General features: G+C 49.1%; 1 protein-coding gene across 1 annotated transcript in view; it reads right to left on the reverse strand.

The window, feature by feature from the left end:
- LOC124483702 (alpha-1,6-mannosylglycoprotein 6-beta-N-acetylglucosaminyltransferase B) overlaps window positions 1-20,391 on the reverse strand; it is a 37,020-nt gene extending 16,629 nt beyond the window's left edge. Inside the window, exons 1-2 of the mRNA XM_047044248.1 lie at window positions 20,210-20,391; window positions 15,264-15,376 (exon numbers count right to left, since the gene is read on the reverse strand). Coding sequence (XP_046900204.1) covers window positions 15,264-15,376; window positions 20,210-20,277 — 181 coding nt within the window. The 5' untranslated portion in view covers window positions 20,278-20,391. The remainder of the gene's footprint in view (window positions 1-15,263; window positions 15,377-20,209) is intronic.
- Between the last annotated feature and the right edge of the window lie 4,120 nt (window positions 20,392-24,511).

Below are 24,511 nucleotides of genomic sequence, written 5' to 3' on the forward strand. Positions count from 1 at the left end.
CACCAGAGAGAACCCTTAAACGACCCAGCGTAACAGTAAAACGGCCCAATGAGTGTATACCGAAGGGCTCTTTAGCGTAGCGCTTGCTAGCAACATGGTGAAACAGAAGGAAGAAAACAAGAGCTTTTTAGCATCCCAGTGGAGCAGGATGAGAGGAGGAGGGTGAAGAAAGAAGAGGGAGGAGAGGAGGAGGGCGAAGAAGGAGGAGGGTGAAGACAAAGGAGGAGGAGAGGAGGAGGGTGAAGAAGGAGGAGGAGGAGAGGAGGAGGGCGAAGGAGGAGGAGGGTGAAGGAGGAGAGCAGTGAGTGCTGGTATGAAGTACTGGTGTAAAGGGAACATTAGGCCCTCCATCAAGGGTTCATGGACAGAACTGAGAGAAAGGTTATTGTGGCAGGGTCCCTTCCATTAGGGCTGTGACTGTGCCCCGAGGGGAGAATGTGTTTGTGCGTCTGTGTGTGGGGGGGATGTGTGTGTGTGTGTGTGAGTGGGTGTGTGTGTGCATGTGTGTCTAAGGTTGAGATGAAAGGTCAGTCTGGGGGTAAGCCTCAAATTCCTTTTCGATGGATGCGGGTTGTGCTTTCATCAATACCTAGCTGGAAAGCACGCAAGTAAGGAGTATTTGCCCTAAAAAGCCACATGCCGTGTGTCTGTGTGTTTGTGTGCGTGCGTGCGCCTGTTCTCTGGTGGTGAGTCACAGTGAGGTGTGCCGTCGTGCGTTGTGATTGGCCAGGGGCTGTTTGCATATTCATGAGGTGAAGCACATTCGGAGCTTGAGGGGGGCTGACCTGATGGCAACAATCGCAGAGAAATAAAAATGCAGTGTGATGTCACTGCCCACACACACACACATATACAAACACACAACCCATAAGGTTTAATGGTATAACATATTTCTGGATAATAGTGTGTATATGAACGTGTCTGGTGTGTGCGCGTGCGTGGGTGCACGTGGGGAGCAGAGTGAATGCAGTCATCTGAATGCAGTTTGGTACCATCCTTGGGCTTTACGAAGGGTACGCAACACTAACCCTGCAATCTCCATATCCTATCAACCGCTTCCTTCTCCCAATTCAATTACACTAAATTAGATGCAGTTTCATTATTACAGCATGGGAGTTGTAGTCATTAGCCAAATACCGGCAGAGAGGATGGATGACCAAATCAAGACTGGAAGGATGGATCTCTCTGAGGTGTGAAAGCTGTTTCGATACACCTACTGATTGGCGTATTGGATTGATGGTGGGCGGGGCATAGTGGGTGGTTTGAGCATCAGCATGCTAGGAAGAGGATCCATACAGGATGTCAATATGACTATCCAGGAAGTCAATGTAGCTGTGGATTTGCTATTATGAATGAGTGTGGTAAAGCTATTTCAGCTTGTTTGCGGGGCTCTTGTAGATTCAACACAGTGCAAAGGCGCCGGCATAGCAGAAATCCTGTACGAAAAAGAAGATGGAAATGTTACTGCCTCTACCTGGTCCTCACCTCTCTCTCACTTTTTCCCATTGAACTCTGTGTAAAATCTGCAAATACTTTAGTTTCCTAGTTTTCATTTTCAGAGACAGACTTCAGTGTAGTGAACTCAAAGCTAGTGTGAGAGGAGAGAAAGAGAGAGAGAGAGGGGGAGGATAGAGAAAAAGAGAGAAAAAAATCTATTGGCGCTGACAACTTCTGTCACTTCGCCTTTATGTCTGTCTCTTTTTCAAAGCGCATGGTGAAAGGGGGGGATGAAAACGAGTGAGAGACTGTAGTTCCTGTAATCTATCTCTTTTGTGCCGCTGCTGAGCGGCTTCAATTAAAACCTCTCCCCCCTTCCTCCTCTTCTCCTCACCCCCCCTTTTCTTTCCCCTCCTTTGTTCACGAGCACATCCTCTCCACACCCGTGCTTTGATTCCATCCATCTGCGGAACAGTAATCGTCTTGGATCAAACTCTTTCTTCCATTATCCCTCTCTCTCCCTCTCTCTCTCTCTCTCTCTCCCTCTCTCTCCCTCTCTTTCCCTCTCTTTCCCACCCTCTCTCTCTCCCTCTCCCTCTCTCTCCCTCTCTCTTATCAACGTCCTCAATCTCTGACTATCTCCATCTCTCTCCCCCTCTCTCTTTCCCCTCCCTTTTCCTCCGTCTCATTCACGGCCGTGGTAAAATTAGCACGGCCGCTACAATGATGCGTAGCATGATGTCAGACCCTGTAACAGCAATAAGCCTTCAAGCCCACTCTCCCACACTGCGGCGTCCCCCCGTGCAACCATGAAAAAGGAACGCGTCACAAAAACATTATCCGAGTCAAAACGGAGGCTCCAAAACAAACGGGCCGCACCACAAAGGCTAATGTGTTTACTTGCACTGTCTGGATGCACTGCCGATTCCATTTGGAGACGACGGCAGTCATTTACACGAGCAGAGGCTTGGGAACGATCCTGCGTTTGATAGGAGAAACCCCGATGACCAATCAGCTTTATTGCCAACCTCGATGGATTTGTCCTAATGAATCCGTGTCCCTGTCTGATGGATGTAGGGGACTTAGTGCTGCCATGCATTTTGTGTAGTCCATGAGAATTGTCATTTTTTACTGAACGGGTGTATTCGACACAACCGCCACGCATACATGTGTACATAATGCACATGTTAGGGAGCTGTGAGTCCCAGATGGCAGCATAGATGGGAATCTAGAACCAGCCTGGATGTCCATAGTTCTCTTGCACACACACACACACATTCCCCTTTTTCTGTCTCGGCCTCTCTCGCTTCCACACACCCTCTCCCTCTCTGTCCACACACACACACACATACATACACACAGTCTCTCTATCACAAACACTTTTCCCCCCTCCCTCTATCCATCCATCCTCTCATGTCCCCTGCTGCCCTAATGGTCCATGGCTTGAGTAGGAGAGTAGCTTGTGGTCTTCTTACTCACCCTGAGCCTGGCTTTGGTCCTGACCCCAAAAAACATACTAAATCTGCTTAGCCATGTGACATGTTCTACATACTATATGTCTGGATGCTGTCCTGTCCTGCTTTGAATACATGGCAGCACCTCCTCGCTGTGTCACTGGGATCCCCTGCACCAATGCAGGCCTCGGTTACTGGGAGTGTGTTAGGGTTCGTGTTGACTTTCATTAAGTCTCTTTGGTTTTTCATGACCTGCAGGGTTATGAGTCCAGCTTCGGGGAGCACTCCCAAGGCCCAGACATCAGTGTGTGTTAGTGTGACAGTGGAACTGGGTGTGTGTGTGTGTGTGTGCGTAAGCCGAAGTAAACCACAGTCCACTGGGAGGTAGATGAAGAGTAGATATGACATGGCCTTTTCTGTGTGTGTGTGTGTTTGTGTACGTGTTTTTGTGCGTGTGTTTGTGTGTGTATGCCTCTGATCTATTATCAAAAGTTCTTGGAAAAGCGGCGAGTGAGAAAGAGAGAGAGAGAGAGAGAGAGAGAGAGAGAGAGAGAGAGAGAGAGAGAGAGAGAGAGAGAGAGAGAGAGAGAGAGAGAGAGAGAGAGAGAGAGAGAGAGAGAGAGAGAGAGAGAGGCTGTTTCTTTTCATTTTTCCTTCAACAGACCACTGTGAAACAGTACACAACAAGCATATTGTGGTTCTTCTTTGCCGAAAACCACTAGACCATCAATGGAAAAGCAAGAAAGAGCGAGGAAAGAAGAGAAAGGTGATGTTTTTCGCAAACGGAGAATAACCACTCAACGAGACATCTGGGCACTCAATCCCATCTATCTATCCATCTCCCTCCCCAGCCTCTCTCTTTCTCTCTCGCTCCCACTTTCTTCTTCGCTACACTCCTTCTCCCTCTTACTCGCTCTCTCACTCTCGCTTCTCTCGTTCCTGTTTAATAGCCGTTCTGTCTTCTTTCCCCCCTGTCTCTTCCCCTCTGTATGTGTGCGTTCTTTGCAATAATTCACCTCACAGCAGATATATTAGCATCTGTCAGGTCTGGGCCTGAGCTAAAAGCCTTAGCAGAAGCCGACGTATTCTGCTTGATGGCACACTTCATTGCCCTGGCACCCGCATTCATCCTGTTATTTACTCACATTTACAGGTAATGAAGCGATGGACTGGTGGAAGCTGCAGGGAGGCGGCGAGCCCAGGCTGAGCCAAAATGGACGCCAAGTTCCGTGGAACCGCATGGGGGATTAAGGAGGTAATATCATGCATGGAGCCAAAATGGCCGTCCAAGCTGCTGCATAATAAATGAAGAAACTGTGACCAGCTGAGCAGGTTCCAATGCAGGGGATTGGTCATTGGGTTCAGACGTGACACATCCTAAGCCAAAAAGGAGGATTTAGGGAGACAGGACATATATGGGAGTCTGTTGAATACCAATGATCAAATTCACATGGATGTACATGGTGTCCGTTTTGCAGGATCAATTTTACAACATGCTACAGTACTGAGAGGAGTGTGCCCAACCAGACAGAAAATCCTACAGTGTCACATAGTTAGTACACTTCACACAACCCTCTCCCTCTCCCTTTCAGAATGGTAAAGTGGTTGCTGTCATGCTGGTTAAAGGAACAATGCTTCACTGAGTACAGAAGTAGTTGTGGCAGTAGCCCACTTCCAGCATTGAGGTAAACAACATTCCTTCTGGAAGATTCCTAATAATGTTTCCGTCATCAGCGAAACATCCGCTCTCAGGTTTTAGCGCACCGCTGTTTAATGCAACACCAGTGTAAGCAGCGCTGATGTTGACTGTCAAAGATTCACTGTAAAACCGTAAGCAAGGACATGTTTTATCTGCGTACATTATTCACTGACACGTTTTGAGATTGCAACATAACAAAGGATAACTCGTGTACGGACTTTGTGAAAGGTCAAGAAAACCAAAAGCGAAATATCAGTGTAGAGAAACTTCTAGCTAAATCCTCGGACTGGGAGAAAATAGGAGTTTTTGTTTTCTAAAACATAGTTGACCTCTATTCCACTCTTACACACACTGGCGTCATCTCTCTCAGTCCCTCACTATCTCTCCCTCTATCTCCCCCCCCTCTCCTCCTGCTCTCTTTCTCTCTGAGGAGCTTTGATGTGGCTCCCTCCCAGTCTAATCTGACAGCCATGTCGGCTCCAATGAGTTTCCGCGCGGGGCAGAGCCACCACAGTCGCACCCTAATCGCATTACATCTCCCATACCTGAGATGCGACTGGGTGATGATGCGTTTTCATCCCTGCGATGTAGCGTTGATGGGCTGTTAGTTTCCGTATCAGGGACCGCAAATCAACCCGGCGCTGGCGTTGACAGAAGATAACTGAGAGATATCATTTTGTTCTCACGAAAGAGAAGGCCCTGGGTTTCAAGATGAAATTGGGGTCTAAAGACACACACACACACATACACACACACACACAATGCACGCACACACCAGCTCATGTACAAAGTGTGTGTGTGTCTGATACACACATCCAAACACTTCCAAACGCAAACATGCACAGACAAATCTCTGGGGACTTATATTGGAGAATCAATTATTGACAAATTTCCCTTCCCTGCTGGGTTTGATGTCCTGCTGAAATATTAATAGCTGTGGCTAGACTGGAAGGCAGAGATGTGCAGAGGGGCACCGGATGACCAAGCCTGAAGTTGGTCTTCCTTGTGATCATCCCTCCTCTACGCCTGTCATCCCTCGATCGCACCTGGCGACGCCTACAAAGAGGAACGTCTTATCGACCCCGCGCATTAACACAGCGCGTGTTTGAGTGTGTGTACACACGTGTGTGGGCGTTTTCTGTTTCCCATCTTTTCTTTTTTCTGTCACCTGGAGATGTGCTTAGGTGTGGAGAAAATCCAGCTGGTTGAAGCAGATAAAACAACACACACACACACACACGTGTAAGGGGTCCCGAACGACACACTCATGTCTCCTGCCCTCAGCCGCGGAACACCAAGGAGACTGATGCTGATTTGAGTGGCTCCATTAAGGAAATGAAGCCAATCAATCAAACGGGAGATTCATCTGACTCCGAGACTCCATCTCCCAGCAGCCCATCAACAGGAAGTCCAACTGTGCCAAGGAGACGAGACTGACATTTAATCTGTCATTTGTGAAATGTAAAATCTTGACGTATGTACCCGGCTGCAGATGGGACCTTAGCAGACTATCTGCTCCGTCGCTACACTATCTAGACTCATCCTCAGGGATTGGTGGGGATTTTTTGACCAGTAAAAAGTACTAGTTGTTGTAGTAGTGTTGTCTACGACCTTCAAATGGAGATTTAAAAAGTTTCCCTCCTCATGTTTTGTTGAACAGTTGAGAACAAACAGTGAAATCACTCCTGAAGTACATGTATGATTCCACTGCCATTCCAGGCTTCCAAATGAGTGAGGTCGGTCTTTCATTGTCGAGCCACAGAAGGAAAACCTTGGATGAAGTGACCAACCACACTATTGTAGGATATTTCTGTACAGTTGTCTACTGCTGAGCTGTCGGACTCTTAGGATAAGTACTGTTATTGCACTGTGGCCCTGGAGATAGGTGTATGGTGTGAGTGTGTGTGTGTGTGTGTCTGTCTGTTGCGTGCATGTGGCATTGTTCACATGCACTAAAGCTCGAGGAAACAGAAATATTAGTGTTTTTTTCCCAGATACCAAGCACAGGCTTTGAATCACATCCAAGAGAGCAACAACAAAACACAAACATAAGGAGCAATACTGTTAATCCATTCCTGTATGATCTCAGAGAATAAAGAAATGTCTCTGTACAGCACTGCCTGTTGGCAGGTGCAGGGAAGCATTTATTAAGTGTCTCAGACCTGTAACAATGCATATCCTGTATGCAGCTCGGTAAAACTTGGTACATAAAGTTTGATGGGAATCAATTCCAAAAACCTGTATATTTTAATCACAGGAGAGTAGCTCAGATATAATAATAACGCAATAATAAATTCATTTAGCAGACAATTTTATCCAGAGCAAATTTCAATCTGGGACCTCTTGGGATGCAGCCAAATGCTCTAAGAATGAGCTACACTAAAGCCCTGATACTATGAGGTAAATTATGTGTGTGAAAGCCACTTCACTGTTGCAAGAAAATTTGTTCCTGAAGGACTCAGATAAGGTTTTTTTTTTTTTTTTTTCAATACCGGAACAGATAACTAGAGAGGTATTGTTGTTTGTGACAGCTCAACAGCGGCGTTGTGTAAACGTTGATGGCGACGTGACGCGCCGCTGTAGCACGTACCATGGAAGTAGCTAGAACACGACAGCTAATATTGCCGGCGTGCTAATGAGCCACACCCACTCATCTGCAGATGGCACCTGAGGGAGTTGTGTGTGTGTGTCCGTTTGTGTGTCTCTATGAATGGGCGTCTGTGTGTGTCTGCCTATGTGTGTGTGTGTGTGTGTGTGTGCGCATTCTCCTCCCTCACAGCCCTTCCCAAAAGTAGAGGCCTCAATTCCGCACAATCCTCCTCTCTCCACCTTCGATAGCTGCTTCCAACAGAGGTAATGTGACAGCACACACACACACACACACACACACACAGTGACCAGAGCACTGACAGACATACACAGACACACAGTCGCACACGCATTTCAACGAAAAGGCTTTCAAACAATCACACTGAGGGAAAAGTCAAGCTGTCTACAACTCTGAGAGAGCTGGCTCGGAGCTCTCTCCTCTCGTCCTCTCCAGGGTGTGTTTTTGTTGTTTCCGCCCGCTCCTCTTTAACGTCCCAGGCTCACCTGTCACTCGGAGCCTCCTTTCGGCGCCCGGTACTGCACATGCTCCTGGGGCCTTACGTAAAAGACTCAGAGCCAATTCAGGTGGGGTGGTTGGAGAGATGGAGATGGAGAGAGAGGAGGAGAGAGAGGAGGAGAGAGAGACAGAGAGAGAGGAGGAGAGAGAGACAGAGACAGAGAGAGAGGAGGAGAGAGAGACAGAGAGAGAAACAGAGAGAGAGAGGAGGAGAGAGAGACAGAGAGAGAAACAGAGACAGAGAGAGAGACAGAGAGAGAGAGATGAGTCATCTCGACCCTATTGCTCGAGGGTCATACAGATGTGGCGTGCATCTTTTCAAATTGTAATTTCGGATGTTCCAATCAAACATGCACACTGGTTTGGTCAGTGATGCGAGAGAGAAAAAACAAGTGAGAGAGAGGAAGTGAGCAAGAGACAGCTGCAGCAGCTGAGTGGCGACGTCAGAAAGGGGATGATGAAGGGGATGAAGGTTAAAGGTTAACAGCGATGGAGAAAGACAGACATGGAGCGAGAGCGAAAAAAGGAGAGACAGAGAGCGAGAGATGGTGGTGTCAGACAAATATTCCCCCAGTGTGCCTGTGGAGCATTGAATCAAAGATGAGTCTGTGGTCCGTGTGTGTAGAGGCAGAGAGGAATCACCTCCTGCTGCTCGATGGTTCTAGGCCTTCCTTCTCTCCCTATCTCTCCTTCTCACTCCCTCTCTCTTTCTCCCACCTCCTCTCTTCTCTCTTTCACCTCTCTCCATCTTGTCTGTATTTCTCTCTCTCCCTCTCCTTTTTCCGTGTCTTACCTCCTCTCTCTCTCTCGCCTCCATCCCGCCCTCCTTCTCTCTCTCTTTCCCTCTCTTTCCCTACTTCCCACCCTCTCCCTCCCCTCTCTCTCTCTCTCTCTCTCTCTCTCTCTCTCCTCTCGCTCCCTTTTTCTCTTCCTCTCTTTCGTTCTGTCTCTCTCTCTCTCTCCCCCAGTGCTGCCCTCAGGGAGAGACTTGTCATTTCCTGTCTTCCTTACAGCGGTTCCTGAAATAGCACTGCAGTGTGCGAAGTGTTCCCTCCGTGAGCTGAGCTCGGATGAGCCGGCGAGGAAGCTACACGCTGGGTCTACGGTAACATAGCACCTGACGCTAACGCACTCGCTTTAGCAATCCTCCCGTTCGTTTTAATTGGTTGTTAAGGCTCCCAGCCACAGTGGGGTGGCGCAGAAAGAGGCTAAATGAGAGGGGGGTTGCTGCTGACTCTGTTGCTGGGCTGAGCGGGATACATTTCACCCTGGAACCAAGCCTTTGTTTGGAGGGTCTCTGTCGGGTTTGAGAGAGAGGGGGGGGGAAGGTTCAAAGCCACTGACATTATTTTGGGGCGTCAAACTAATAGCTTCATCTACCCGGCGGCGATCATTACCGCCGGTTTTCTGACAGAGGTGGGTTGAGGCTTCGGGCGATGAGGGGCCCCTTGGTAAACGTATTCCGAAGCGCTTACGGTTAAAGAGGGGTAGGGAATGGAAAAAGAAAGAGAGAAAGAAAGACATGAGCCATGCTAGTAGCTGTAGCGGTACAATTATTCACTCTCACTTCAGGCACTTGATAAATGTATTCATCTCTGAGGGGGGGAATAGGGAGAGAGTGGGACGAAGGGGAGGACGAGGAGAAGCATAGGAGAGGGGAGAAGGAGGGAGGGAGGGCAAAGAAGCAATCTGGAGTTGCGTTTGCTAAGCTCTGCTAGTGCTATCAGCCGGTGCCAGTGAGGAAGGCGAAGAAAATAAATGAAAAATTCAAAACGTCTTTACAAATGAAGCACAGATTTCTTTTTTCATCTCTACCTCAAGCTGTTTCAAGTTACAGACGTCTAGAGTCAGTAAACACCATTACCTTATCTGGGTAAAAAAAATAATAATAACGTGAATACAACAATATCACGACTCTGGAGAAGCAGCTTAGCTGAGAAGCGATGAGCTTGCGACTTCCTGGACAAAGCCCGGCGCTGACAAGGTAATTGAGACGGTATTGCGTTGCCCCAGTCACGAGTCCGGGACGCATCCACACAGTAATGGATGGCAGGAAGCAACAACATTGTGCCCGGCCAGCCGGGAGCGGAGTTTCCTTCTTCCTCAAGGGGAGCTAGACCGTGGACCATTGTGTTTCGAGGTGATATAGTTCTCTCATGAATATGTGCAGGGGTTGTGAATGGGCCACGGCTGCAGAAGCACAGATAATCGGGTAGCGTTCGCCCGCCGAGAACAGGAAGGACACGGGAGGTGTTTGGTAAAGAGAAGCTCATCCTGGCACCTCGATGGAGCTATTGCCAGAGTGAGCTGAGATGGTGGATCACTCTCAATAGCCCAGGCAAAACTGGCACGAGTCACTAATGCAAGGAGACTGAAGACATCCATGTCGAAGACAGACGGTGAATTTGACAGCCCGCCAGCGCGTGAATCAGTGCAATGCAGACACACTGTGAATATTTCCCCCCGTGTCACGTTGCATCACATACCTTCCTCTTCCATCTCCCTTCAACATACATTCAAGTCTCCCTTTCAGAAGCCTCTCAAAATCCAATACATGATGTAAATGTCTCATAGGAGACGGGAACGGCTCGATCTGCCGTGCCTTGATAGAGACGCACCCCTGCTTCAAATTGAACCCGACAATAGAGGGGGGTCCCCAGGCCATCCGCAGCACCGGAGAGATTCGCCCCATAACTTGCAATCCAAAGGAGGGTTTCCGTTCACCTGCTGCCGAGCCGGCACGCGCGCTCCCACTCCCGGTGCACTCCGCTACCCAGAGGAGCCCTCAGGCTACGGCGCGGCACGCCGAGGAGCGCGACTTGACGTACGCCGTTTGGGTACGACCCAGCACCAGCCGCCGGAGGCGGAGGTGGGGAAGATTGTCGCGGAGGATTTGTTTCGACACCCGTCTGCACGGCAGTGCAGGGAGGCCTCTGTTGGGGGGTGGGGAGGGGGGTCGTTCCGCAATGGCGCGGCGCGTTATGTGATATACAGTGCCCTCCAAAAGTATTGGAACAGTGAGGCGAATTCCTTTATTTTTGCTGTAGACTGAAAACATTTGGGCTTGACATCAAATAATGAACGTGAGACCAGAGATCAACGTTTCAGCTTTTATTTCCAGGTATTTACATCAGGATCTGATGCACAACTAAGAAAATATCAAATTTTGTTTGAATCCACCCATTTGTCATGTGATCAAAAGTATTGGAACAGATATACTTAAAACATATTTAAGTGAATAAGACTTAATATTTAGTTGCAAATCCTTTGCTTTCAATAACTGCAGCAAGTCTGTGACCCATTGACGTCACCAAACTTTTGCATTCTTCCTTTTTGATGCTTTCCCAGGCTTTCACTGCAGCCTCTTTCAGTTGTTGTTTGTTTTGTGGGGTTCCTCCCTTCAGTCTCCTCTTAAGCAGGTAAAATGCATGCTCTATAGGGTTTAAGTCTGGAGATTGACTTGGCCAGTCTAATACCTTCCATTTCTTGCCCCTGATGAACTCCTTTGTTGTTTTGGCAGTGTGTTTTGGGTCGTTATCTTGCTGCATGATGAAGGCTCTGCCAATCAGTTTGGTTGCATCTTTCCTTAAATTGGCAGACAAAATGTTTCTGTAGACTTCCGAGTTCATTTTGCTGCTGCCATCATGTGTTACATCCCCAATGAAGATTAATGAGCCCGTCCCAGAAGAAGCCATGCAAGCCCAAGCCATGACATTACCTCCACCGTGTTTCACAGATGAGCTTGTGTGTTTGGGATCATGAGCAGTTCCTTTCTTTCTCCAAACTTTAGCCTTTCCATCACTTTGGTAAAAGTTAATCTTTGTCTCATCAGTCCATAAAACTTTGTCCCAGAATTTTTGAGGTTCATCTCTGTACTTTTTGGCAAATTCCAGCCTGGCCTTCCTATTCTTCTTGCTAATGAGTGGTTTGCATCTTCTGGTGTAGCCCTTGTACTTTTGTTCATGAAGTCTTCTGCGAACAGTAGATAGTGATACCTTCACTCCTGCCATCTGGAGGTTGTTGCTGATCTCACTAACAGTTGTTTTAGGGTCTTTCTTTACAGCTCTCACAATGTTTCTGTCATCAACTGCTGATGTTTTCCTTGGTCTACCTGTTCGACGTCTGTTACTTAGTACACCAGTAGTTTTCTTCTTCTTCAGGACATTCCAAATGGTTGTACTGGCTATGGCCAATGTTTCTGCAATGGCTCTGATTGATTTTCCATCTTCTTTAAGACTCACAATTGCTTGTTTTTCACCCAAAGACAGCGCTCTGGTTTTCATGTTGTTTTCACCTCTGAATACAGTCTGCATAGACAAAACCTATCTTACCCAATCTGAACCTGAGTGTAGACATTCAGTGGTATTTATTGATTGAATAATGTATGTAATAGGACACACCTGGGCAACAAAACACACCTGTCAGTCACATGTTCCAATACTTTTGCTCACGTGACAAATGGGTGGGTTCGAACAAAAAGGTGATATTTTCTAATTTGTGCATCAGATCCTGATGTAAATACCTGGAAATAAAAGCTGAAACGTTGATCTCTGGTTTCACATTCATCGTTTGATGTCAAGCCCAAATGTTTTCAGTCTACAGCAAAAATAAAGGAATTGGCCTCACTGTTCCAATACTTTTGGAGGGCACTGTATGTTGGGAGTCTGGGACGGAGTGGAGCGCGTTATCTCGTCATTAAGGGGGGGGATGAGAGAAGGTGGTGGTGGGGGGTCCTCGAGGGACAAGCCTCCTCTTAGTGGGCTACCCAGGACGACAGGCGGTGATAACGGACTGCGTTTCATCCATTGTCAAGGACGTCCCCGCAGGGGAAGAAACATCGTACTGAACCCATAGCAGGCTTTGCTTCCCCACAGAACCTTTAGTGAAGCAGCTACTGTCTCCCGGGTCTATGATAGGGCCGTTTTATCCATAGAGCAGTCGCATAGGGAGTCATTACATTCTCCCCCCCCCCTCTTCCCCCTCCACCTCTGGGAGATGCATTACCAGTGCACACTGAGGGAGCTTAGAGCTAGAACAAATAGAGCAGCGAGAAGTGAAGAACGCGGAGAAGTGTCACCAGAGCCCTTGTTGTGAGTACACGCTGCGGGGCGCCGGATAGACGGGCTCTTTCGGGGAGACGCTTTGATGGAGACGTCTCGGGCGGCGCTGGAACGGCGGCGCGGCGTCTTCCGGTTTGAAACTAAAAGAACACGCGACCCTGTGGAGGAATCTGGCGTCTTTTATTTTTTGGGGGGACGGGGACGGGGGTTCTCTGTCCGCCAACCTCCACTTCTTTCCTCCTCTCCTGGCCTGTCACATTTCAATTCGGCGGCAGGAGGAGGAAAATTCCTCCTCCCCCTCCTCCCTCCTCCCTCCTCCCCCCCCCCCTTCATCTCCCCCAACCCTCATTTTCTCCCCGCTCTTCTTTTTACCTCTGCCTTTCTTTCTTTCATTCAACATCCCTTCTTTCTTCCCCCTCGGCCTCCCTCTACCTTGATCCCCCGCTCGCCCTCTCGTTCAACCTGTTCCACCTCGACATCTCGTACAGACACGGGCGGATGAGAGAGGCGGTGAGGAGATTTGAACAGCGCCGGGATCCCGGTCCCTCGGCAGGGCCAGATAATCCAGGAGAGGCAGTGCGGTGACAACGCAGACGAGCACAATGCCACCAGCACCCAGACAATCGCTATGACGACAGACGGCGCCGGCAGCGCGGTGACAAGGTTATATACCGTAAAAGTAAAGAAAGCTGCTTGTGTGAGGCATGCACGTTTCCGTGAACGAAGCCTCGCTATTTTGACGACTCATTGAAGCCAATTTGGGTTTGGCGTGCGAGATGTGAAAAAAAAACAAAAAAGGCTTTTGTTTGTTTAGTTTGAGATTTTTGTCTTCTTCCAGCTGTGGGTGTCAACATATCAGATAGGAGCCTATTGTTATCTCCCTGACTCCTCCTGTGTGGGCTTCAAGGTGACTGACAAGCCGCATTCAGAAGCAAGGACGTTTCTCTGCTGTAATTATTTCCCACAATGCAGCATCCGACAGTAAGTACATACCTTCCCTATTGATTCCGGAATCTCAGAATGACAAGGGATTAAGCAGTGTTTGGTGTTTGAGTGTGTGTGTGTTTTTGTGTGTGTGTGGTGGGGGTGGGGGGGGGGGGGTGAATGGTATAAAAGTGAAAAAAGAGAGTAAATGAAAATGTGACTGTGCGTGTGTGACTGGGAGGGTATGGCACAGTGTGTGTAAGCAAGGGAGAAAGTGCACGCGCACGCGTGCGTGTGTGTGCCAGGGTACTGCAGGTGGTGCACAGAGAATGAATAAAAGGGCCACTTGTTTTCACAGCTGATCTGGAGCCGAGCAGATGGAAGGTCTTCTTCACCTCTCTGGTTCCAGTCTTGTCCCACATTTCAGCAATCGCTCCATTAACAAGACGCTGTTATGCTATTTCATCACACGCACGAGCACACCTACAGACATTACTGCTGTAGTTGCGTGATGCAAACGCCGTGACACATGCACATACATCTGTGCACACGCACACACACACCCACACACACACACACACACACCCCTGAGAGGTTGGACAGTGAGCAGATCTTAATGAGCTAGTTCCAGATGTCTACCCAGACATCAGGGCAAGAGTGATTAATGAATCATGCGTACACACCGACACACACACACACACACACACACTCACACAACCAACACACACTGACCACCCCAATCTCTCTCCCAACACCAGGATTATCTCCTGTTAGAAACTGCTCATCCTCCTCTGTATGAAGCCAAGCTTCTTATTTTGACTCGGGCAGCATGAGAGACAGCTGTGAAGCCGCGAGGACCCCTGACTTCACACTTCACACCTTGCCGAGCCAGAAAGATTAGACGCCACCCTCCGCCAACCCGCCATTGGCCAGCAAGCCCTGGGATAAGGTCACATGACAAATCTCCAGTTTCCCGATGCGATAATGACATTTCTCCAGCGAGATATTGGGCAGCTGGAGGCAGGCTTCAGAGACCGCATCACTCTTGTTATGAGACTTACAACTCTGCGCCATTTCTTGCTCGGCACCCAGGATGTGTTGATAGCGTCTGAGGGCCAGGGTGTGGAGATTGATCCGGATGGGAGCGAGACACCGCCGGGTTTCCGTAGGAATGCAGACTAACGTTCATTTATACAGTGTGTGTGTGTGTGTGTGTGGGGGGCGGGGAGGGGGGGGGTAGCATCGCACACTCATGAACAGAAAGCCTCTCGGCTTTATGGGCTTGTCAGGCTATTCCCTGATGTGTGGGCTGCAACTGTTACTGCATTTATGAAAGTACAGCGCAGCTATATTGTGAGTGTTGTAATGAAAAATGGTTTGAGGTACGACGCTGCAGCTTATGAGCTCTTGAGATGACATGAGATCACTTTTATCATGCAAAACCTGTTAGGGAAGACCTTCCCCTGTGTGTGGGGAGAAACGCACAAACACACAAACACACACATATATGCTCGCCCACAAAGGAGCATACACAGATATGCTTGGACAGACCACACACACACACACACAGAGTGTGTTTGTACCTTCTGTCCGGATGGTGAATGGGGAGTCTCCTAGTCTCTTGGCTGAGAACTGGCCCCCTAGGGAGGTCATTAGAAAACACAGGCTGAAGAAGCCAATGCCAACCACGAATATCCTGGAAAAGGAGAAGGAGAAAGAAGGGGGGAGTAAGGAAGGAGGGGGGAGGAAGGAGGAGGGAAGAAGGAGGGGGGAGGAAGAAGGAGGAAGGGAGGGAGGAAGGAGGAGGGAGGAAGGAGGGGGGAGGAAGGAGGAGGGAGGAAGGAGGGGGGAGGAAGAAGGGGGAGGAAGGAGGAGGGAGGAAGGAGGGGGGAGGAAGAAGGGGGAGGAAGAAGGGGGAGGAAGGAGGAGGGAGGAAGGAGGGGGGAGGAAGGAGGAGGGAGGAAGGAGGGGGGAGGAAGGAGGGGGAGGAAGGAGGGGGGAGGAAGGAGGGGGGAGGAAGGAGGAGGGAGGAAGGAGGGGGGAGGAAGGAGGGGGAGGAAGGAGGGGGGAGGAAGGAGGGGGGAGGAAGGAGGGGGGAGGAAGGAGCAGCCGAGAGAGTACAGGGTGGAAACCCCACCCCAAAACATGAACAGGATCAGAAAAGAATGAAAGAGAAGAGAAGGACAGGAGGGAGGGAGATGGAGAGAGGCAAGGAAGGAGGGGGGAAGGGGGGGGAGGAGGAGAGAAGGAGAGAAGCAGAAAAAAAACTGTCAAGATAATGCACAGCAGGAGGAAACACAGCACAGCGCCGGAGAGAATGCTAGCACTCTAAGAAGGAGAACATGCTAGAGAACATGCTTCTCACACAGAGGCCGGGACACCCCCTTACCCCTACCACCCTTACCCCTACCCCCAACCCCCTTACCCCTACCACCCTTACCCCAACCCCCAACCCCCTTACAACGCCCCCCAGCCAGCCTCTCCGTGTCTGGGGCCACGCGAGGTCTCTTCCCTGCCGCGGGGGCCCCTGGAGGGGTGGCGCTGCTGGCTACCTGGCTCGCATTCCACTCCAACCAGGCAAGTCCAATTAGAGACAAGCTGCTTGTCCTATTGGCCCCGGCAGCGGACGGCTTTAATTAATGTGGCTTGTCAGGTGCACACACGGGAGCGCACAGCGCTCGTGGGTAAATGAGTTATTTTAGCGGAGGTGGGTAGGGAGAGAGAGAGAAGTGATGCGGCGGGTAAGGGTTAAGGGACTAGGGAGAGAAGAGGGGAATAAAATGGAACGCAATCGACTCTGCCTCTGCTTGACTGCAAGGAGAGGTGCGGGGCAGGGGGGGGGGGGGTGGAGAAGGGAAGAAAAGATGAGAGAAGAGGAGGGGGGAGGACAGGAAAAGGAGAGGAGAAAAAGAGAAGGGAGGAGAAGAGAATGAGGAAGAGAAAGAAAATAGAACCCAGTAAACCTTGGATCTAATCTAGAGTGCAACACAGGCCTGACGTTACCCCCTGGACAGCCCCAAGTCCTCCAACATACAGGGTTCTCAACTTCACAGTTTGCATATTTAAACAGACAGACAGCACAGTTCACTTTCTATTCCCTGGGTCTCCAACCATACGTGTGTGTAGCTTATGTGTGTAGCTTATACGTGTAGCCCGCTAGCATCCCCTGCCAAGCCAGCACCTTCTGCGTTAGTGTCTGCGCAAGCAGCTGTGAGACGCAAGGCCTCACAATAACCGAGAAAAAGCACAAGTGAATTATTCATTGGTTTACTCAGGGAAGAAAAACTAAGAGGGTGGTTTTCTAGAATGCTGGATTCTGTGCCAGTGATGACATGTCCGGATTACCCGTCCATACGTAGAGTAAACAACTTCACGTCCTCAACCAACACCTCGGAATGGCGTGAGATCAAACTCCACAAATATGTCAGTCAAACGCACACACAAGCCGACTTAAAAATGTACGTAGATTTAACCAAGGATTCTCTTGGTAGCATCCCATCATATGTGGATGCCTACAAGGTAGCGAAGGTGTTGGCCATGAACGATTTCAGAATCATAGAGCAGAAGGGGTTTGGCAACCTTCCAAGGTGACTTCCTTTCTGCACTGAGAGACAATTATGGTCCTTAGTCATTGGACGTGTCATTATTGCTATTTCAGCATTCCTCAAATACCTGGACAAGGATTGGCAGTGGGGCAGGTCTCTGTTGGACCGTGGCAACAAACGCATTCCTTTTTTGAAAAGTCCATATTAGGCTAAAATGGGTTTTAAGATCCCGCACTGAAACCTTTTCATGTCATTTAGCATTGGGATGAAATCCCAGTCCTGGTTTCAGCCGTGCGTCGTTTGATTTAAGACTGTGTCCTCCTAACACTGGTCCTCTTGACCTTTGAAATCAGCCCTGAGTACTGGATCAGAACCAGGTTTGGATCATCTTGGGTTCGGTCTGGGAAATATTGCTGAACTCTGGTGGGCCCCAGTTCCACCATTAGGAAGCACCAGGGCCTCCTCACTCATGGAGACAAATCACCCAATCGAGGGGAGAATGGAGGGCTAGTGACTGAAACCAGAATGATATCTCACACATCCAGTCCTAACAGAAGGCAGATACTCATCTTGCCATCTCTCTTTATTCCTGTGAACTGGAACATTCTCAGATATTGAATTATCGCACCCATCTGTTCCGGCAATATTGCGCAACGTGTCGGAGATAATTCCGTCACTGTCGATGGAGCGCGGTGCTATTCTGACAGATTAAAATCTGGGGAGAGGGAGGATACTTTATTGCGAGGCCTAGTCTGGGATTATAAATTTATACCTGGGATTATTTACCTTTAAACCATCCGGCTGTGAAGCCAAACCGGATTCGGCAAATTGAGGTTTCATTGACCTCAGGTTATCGTTGACATAATCAGTGGTAAAAAGATTGACTTGAGTCCATTTCTATTGGGCTACTGATCTAAGAGGGATTTTAGTCCATCGGTTTCACTGGGATTAGGGGATCTCTGTGGATGAGGAGAGTCTCCATTTGCAGGCCTACAGTGTCAGGCTGAGAGAGAGAGAGAGAGAGAGAGAGAGAGGGAGAGAGAGAGAGAGACAGACAGCGAGAGAGACAGACAGCGAGAGAGACAGACAGCGAGAGAGAGAGACAGACAGCGAGAGAGACAGACAGCGAGAGAGAGAGACAGCGACAGAGAGAGAGAGACAGCAAGAGAGACAGCAAGAGAGACAGCGAGACAGCGAGAGAGCGAGAGCGAGAGACAGAGACAGAGACAGAGACAGAGACAGAGACAGAGACAGAGACAGAGACAGAGACAGAGACAGAGACAGAGGGATGCAAATCACACAAGGCGGGAAGGGGCTAAGTGTCTCGGACCTCTGCCCTTTGCCTGCCTGATCCATCTTTATCAACACTCCTCTTTGACCTGCGGCTTGGGTGTGACTGAGCAAGGCCAGACAGTGTGTGAGAGAGAGCGAGCGAGCAAGAGAAAGAGCTAGAGAGAGAGAGAGTGAGAGCGAGCAAGAGAGCAAGAGAGAGTGAGGTTAAGGGTGTAGCGGATTGACAGTGATTGCATGCCTGTGTGTGTGCGTGTGTGTGTGTGTGTGTGCGTACAGGCGGCCCCCGTCTCTGGGCGATCTCTTCCTCCTTATCGTTAGGCTGTTTTTCAAAGCTCCTCTGTGGGTGATAGGGGAGGATTAGACGGGGCCAGCCTGACGTGTCGCTAATTAAAAGGCTTAAAGTAAACGCTTTGGTCTTCTAATTGGATAAGAAGGCGAGATTTGCTATCTCCTAATTGGCTTTTGCACACGTTCCCACTTATCAGATCTCACCCCCAGGTAGATTGAAAGCGAATGGAGTTAGAGGACGTGTGCAGGTGCAGGTTCTCCAAGGATTCCACAACTTTTTGGTTGCGAGAGTCCGGGTCAGCCCTCCGGTGTGTGGGATTAGGTTATCGTCGGGTTATCGTTCCTGTGTGTTCCATTGCCCTTGCTGAAGATAATGTCAGGATTTTGAGGATTACCAAACGTGTGCTACCTCGATTGGTTAAATTAGTTGGTGATTAACGTAAAAGATTGGGTTTGTTATAGGGGGGGAGGGGGGTGGGGGGGTGGGGGGGAGGCGGGGGAGGCGGGGTTCACAGATATATTTAATGGGTTATTATACACACTCCTTTTAAGCAAAGCAGGAAATACACTGGAATGGGCTTATGTTAAGGAGGTACACACACACACACATGGTAACAAACAAGCTGCATGGTTTTAGTGACAACCTAATCTTCAGGGGGGGAAAAAAAGAGCTTAATCGTCGAGCAGCCTTGTCTCTATTCACATCTGTTTGCATGTTAACTAATGACGTAATGGATGGAACTGTTGTGGGACTTGTGTACGATAATAAGGCATGCCAAGCGATAGCTAAGCATCTTACTCGACCAAGGCTCGCTTGATTGATAATCTGCCTCACTTTTAGTTGTCATGGGATCCCTCAGCGCGGCATCCGTACGGATCCAGCTGTGAACATGCAAGGTAATCATTCATCCCGATTTAAATTGCATTGCTTCGTTTGTGGAAAACATCTGGCGAACGTCAAACCACAGTTTAATAAACACAACAGCGTTCACGGGCACACGCACGGGCACCCACAGGCCTGCAGAACCCCTAGATGTATGTGCGAATCTAAATTAGAAGCGTTGGGGTTTCTGGCTCAAAGAAGAAATATGATAGGCTCGTCTGACAAAGTAACTTTCTTTTTGAGAGGGTAATTGTGCAGATTGCGCAGCTTTCCAGCAGCATAACGTTTCAGGTAGGCAGTGTGCTTTATATATGATCGTAAATTGCACAGTGCCTTTGAAGCTTACAGTATTCACAGAATATGCTCTCCACAACTCCCATGCCATATCGGACTGTACAACAAGTATTTACCTATTGTATAATTAAAAGCACGTTCATTTACTAGGTTAGCCGGTCTATGCATTGTATCAATGAGAGTCTATACTCTAAATGATATGCAGTTTCGGTACGTTGCTTCTCACCTGAACGGCTTGAACGTCACAAGGCATCTTCTAACCATTATTGTACCGTCGGTGTTCCCAGCAATCATTTTCCAAAACGAGCATCCAAACTGTCCGTTCCCGACATCGTTAACCCCGTAACCTGGAACTTGACGAGGTGGTGCTGAAACAGTTGCATGTCAGCTGCGCTGTAAACAGCTTCAACGGTCCACAGCGCGTGTACACGTCTCCAGAGTAAGAAAACAAGTCATATGTGAAATAAAATCCATGGATTTTTGGGGTTCTGATTTTTTTTACTTCGATCCGAAAATACAACGGGTGAAATTGCGGACAATTGAAGGCTATGCATGCGATCGTAGATTGAGATTTCACTTAGAGTGAAAACTCAACAATCTCGGTTCAAGTCGATGTCGGTTGTGTGGACACGGTCCGTTGGTCATGTGTTCGAAACGGATTCCCCCACTAAAATAATCCGAATTGAAATAATGGTCAGTGGTTCAAACTTATCTCCTCAAAAATGTGGACCGCTCGGAATGGAATCAGACGTCTTCTCTCACTGACGGAGGCAGCGAAGTGAGGTGAGAAAGCCGTTTGTCCACCGCTGCCCATGTGTGGCTCCGTACCTCCTTCTCCCCACGAGGGCTTTGGTGTCTGGCGGGAGGGTTGAGATGTTGCAGTGCGTTTGTTCGTCAGGCCACCACGAGAACTTCAGTCATAGCGCCACCTATGGATTTATCTCAAGCCATTATACCCGTAGGGACATCCATATCAATTGGATTCAAAGCTAATTTAGCTCTCACGATGCAATATTGCCTTCAGTGGCTGCCCCCACAAGGCAATGGATAATGTAGTTACGTAAACATTAAATCGGTTTCTAAGTTATTGAATTGGATTCCAATGTGTATAAATAAAACAGCGTCCATCATTTATTTTAAAATTTTCAAATTAAATGTCACAAAGGAATTACATGGATGGGATTTTCGACTTGGCTCTTTCAGCACCATGGTCAGCGACGATTCACAGCAGTTCCGCGGGTGCAACAGCGTCCCTCGGCGGCCAATACTCAGTAATTCGGATTGAAAAGTGCTCTTACTGAGACATTACTGGATAGAGATGTTACGATTGCTACGTCTTCCCTATCAAACGCTTTTAAACTAGACTGTGTTATAGATTTGATCATGCATTTTAATGGGAACAGCCAAGTCACAGTGGAACTAAAGCCGTTATGTTAAAACTACAAGTCTCAAAATCCCTTCATAGGGTTAAGAAAATCCATAAATCCCTGCACAAATTCAGTCTCTACCCATCAGTTATGAGTCCAAGTGAGAAATAGAAGAATATGGAAAATAGTCAGAGACATCGCCGGTCCCATTACCCTCAGCAGCAAGTGGAACCACTGAAGCATTGGAGCAAAGAGGGAGAGGAGAGAAAGAGAGAGAGGGGGAAAGAGAGAGAGAGGAAAGAGAGAGAGAGAGAGAGAGAGAGGGGGGGGGAAAGAGAGAGAGAGGAAAGAGAGAGAGACAGAGAGAGTGGCACATCTGACAGGCCCCTGAAACGCAGAAACTGTCATGCGTGAGTACGTCATTGATGTGTCATTTCCAGTGACAGTGGCTCCCTGTTAGCCGCCCTTCCTAGTTTGGGAGTCAGCGAGGGGGGGGGAGTCGGCTGGGGAGTTTGAAACTTCCTGCACTCAAACACTGGACTGAGAAATACCTGTGGTGTATGTGTGTGTTTTCAAATAGCACACAGTGTCACACAAACACAGTTCACGCAAACAAACAGTTTCACACAAACACTGTTCGCACAAACAAACAAACATTCGCATACACAAACAAACACTCTCTCACACACACACACAAAGCAAGGAACCAAGATCAATGCCCCCTAAAGAGCATCCTGTCACAAACAGTCACGCGTGGCATATGGGCTCCTCCTCTGAAGACATTAGCTCCCACTGTGCACCAACCCACATGCTAACAACGTAGCCTGCTTAGTGAACACACACTCTCCCCGAGAAACCTGGTTAGCGTGTGGCTCTGTGGCCAGTGAGTCCCACCGGGCAAGCGAAAAGGATTATAACCTACTCTGGGAGTGACCCGAGTCACTTCCTGCTTTGTATTCCAGACACTACAGGCATGCTGGGAGTTGTAGTGTAGTCCATGGTGCAGTCTGGGATTCCACAACGCGGTCATAAAGGTCGCAGTACCATCCCGTACGTGGAGCCGGTGTGTCCTGTGCAGGAGGAGGTCCCGTGGCTTCCCAGCACGAGGTGCAGGCGTACGCCAGTGGTCTGGATGGGCTGTTATCTGGGGAGGGGAGGGAGGGGAGGGGAGGGAGGGGAGGGAGGGGAGGGGGGACCAGGGAAGCCGGGTTGTGAGTGTTGGGGGGGGGGGGGCAGGATAACACTGCAACCGTGTCCATTCTCTGCTTCTAAACGTTCCCATCCCCGGAGACTTCTAACACTTATATAGCCAACGTTGGTCACGCGTGCCTTTGTGTGTGTGTGTGTGAAGGAAATCCTAATGCAAAGCAAACGCCTCTGGACAAGGCGATAAAACTGTTCTGAAACCGGTGGTCTGTTTGTGTGTGTGTGTGTGGAGGGGGAGATTGATTTGCGCCGGGTGGCTGTGTGTCACAGTCTTGGTCGTCCTCTCTTTCCGTTTGAACACAGAGCAGGAACAGAGAATGTCGCCGATCCAATTTCTTTTCACCTTCTCTTTCTCCTTCTTCTTCTCTCGGACTCTTGAGGTGAGGTCACAGATGCTGGTCGGGGTTAGTTTATGCCTCAAATAAAGTAGAGTCATTCCATAACCTGGAGCCATTTCAACCTATCTAATTCAATTTTCTGTACCGCAGGCCAAATTGAATTTCATTGCCGCAATTATTTTTGGCGAGAGAAACCGCAAATTAAGGGGACAGTCAGCACTGCAGTCACGATCCCAAAATACGTACGTATCGTCACGGTGAAGGCCGTGTTGTGTGTGTTAGTGTGTGTGTGTTTTTTCATGCGCGTGTGCGTTGCATGCACGATCCCATTCACCACAACGGAGGACCATTGCTGTGGAGAAGGAAGCACCCCCAGGAGAGGGAACATCTGAAGACTGTGGAGACGCAGCCCCTGTTGTCATGGTCCCAACACTCCCCTCGCTCCTCCTTTCTGCTGCTCCCGCAACAAAGACAAGCTAATTGGGCGTCTGGATTCGAGCAAAAACAAACAAAGCCAATTCATTACTCCTGAACTGTAATTGGAAATAAGACCTTTCAGTGAATTGCTAATCGTTAATCATTCCATCCCTCCACTCCTCAGGCTACCTGGGCCCCATCTACCGTTTTTTCATTCCGACTGCTCTTCATTCCAATTAAAGAAAACGCTGCCTGGTAGTTTTTTGTTGTTGTTGTTTTTTTACAAGGGAATGTAACGAACGAACAAAGCGTGTGGAATTTTGTAGACGAATGGAAGGACGGAGGGAATCGATGGGAGGAGTGCAGAGTGGACCGAGAGGACACGACAATAACGGGCGTTGATGTATCCGTAATGAATGAGGGAGGTGGGATGCGGGGGAGAGATTGGCGTGTCTCGGGGGGTGGGCGGCGGGGGACGGTGGGAGGAATGGGTGTGGGAGGTTGATATCAGAGGAGGCCGGGCGAAGGGGTTATCTGCAGACAGACAGCGGAGATCAAGAGAGAAGAGCACATTTGCATTTTCATTACTTCTGAGAGCAACCTGTGCACACACACACACACCAACACACGCACACAGGGATCCCAGGGTAAGAGATCCTTCCCTGCTGTCTAGGAGGAACATGTGTGAGTGACAGCTACACGACAGCTCTGACATATCTGTATGTGTGTGTGTGTGTGTGTAATCGCCACCTCCAGATGTCTGGCGAAGGAAACAGCCCATCTCCTCTGAAAACTAACCAACCACAACCAATCTGCCCTGTTATTCAGATTTACTTTACAGGTACAGCCAGGAATAAGAAGAACCCCAGCATATTGAAACACGGTTCGGTGTAGCACAAAGTGCTTTTCAGTCGGAATGAATGATGTCTACATTTTCGTCCTCGAGCTGGACTCGTATCAGACCTTGTATTCAAGTGCACACGCACATTCACACGCGCGGACGCTTATTCAACCGTACAACACAACAGCCGGACATGCGCGGACAAACACAAACGGCTGGAGCGACGTGCCTCTGTGGAACATCAGGCAGATACTGTAGGTTGACAGCGCCCTCGGGGCTCTGTGCCGGACCTTACCGAGAACGCGGGGGGCTCGAGGGCACCGAGATGGGAGCCCCTAGAGCAGGGGTGTCGAACTCCG

Source organism: Hypomesus transpacificus, chromosome 21 (genome assembly GCF_021917145.1).
Source record: "Hypomesus transpacificus isolate Combined female chromosome 21, fHypTra1, whole genome shotgun sequence".
Taxonomy (NCBI): Eukaryota; Metazoa; Chordata; class Actinopteri; order Osmeriformes; family Osmeridae; genus Hypomesus; species Hypomesus transpacificus.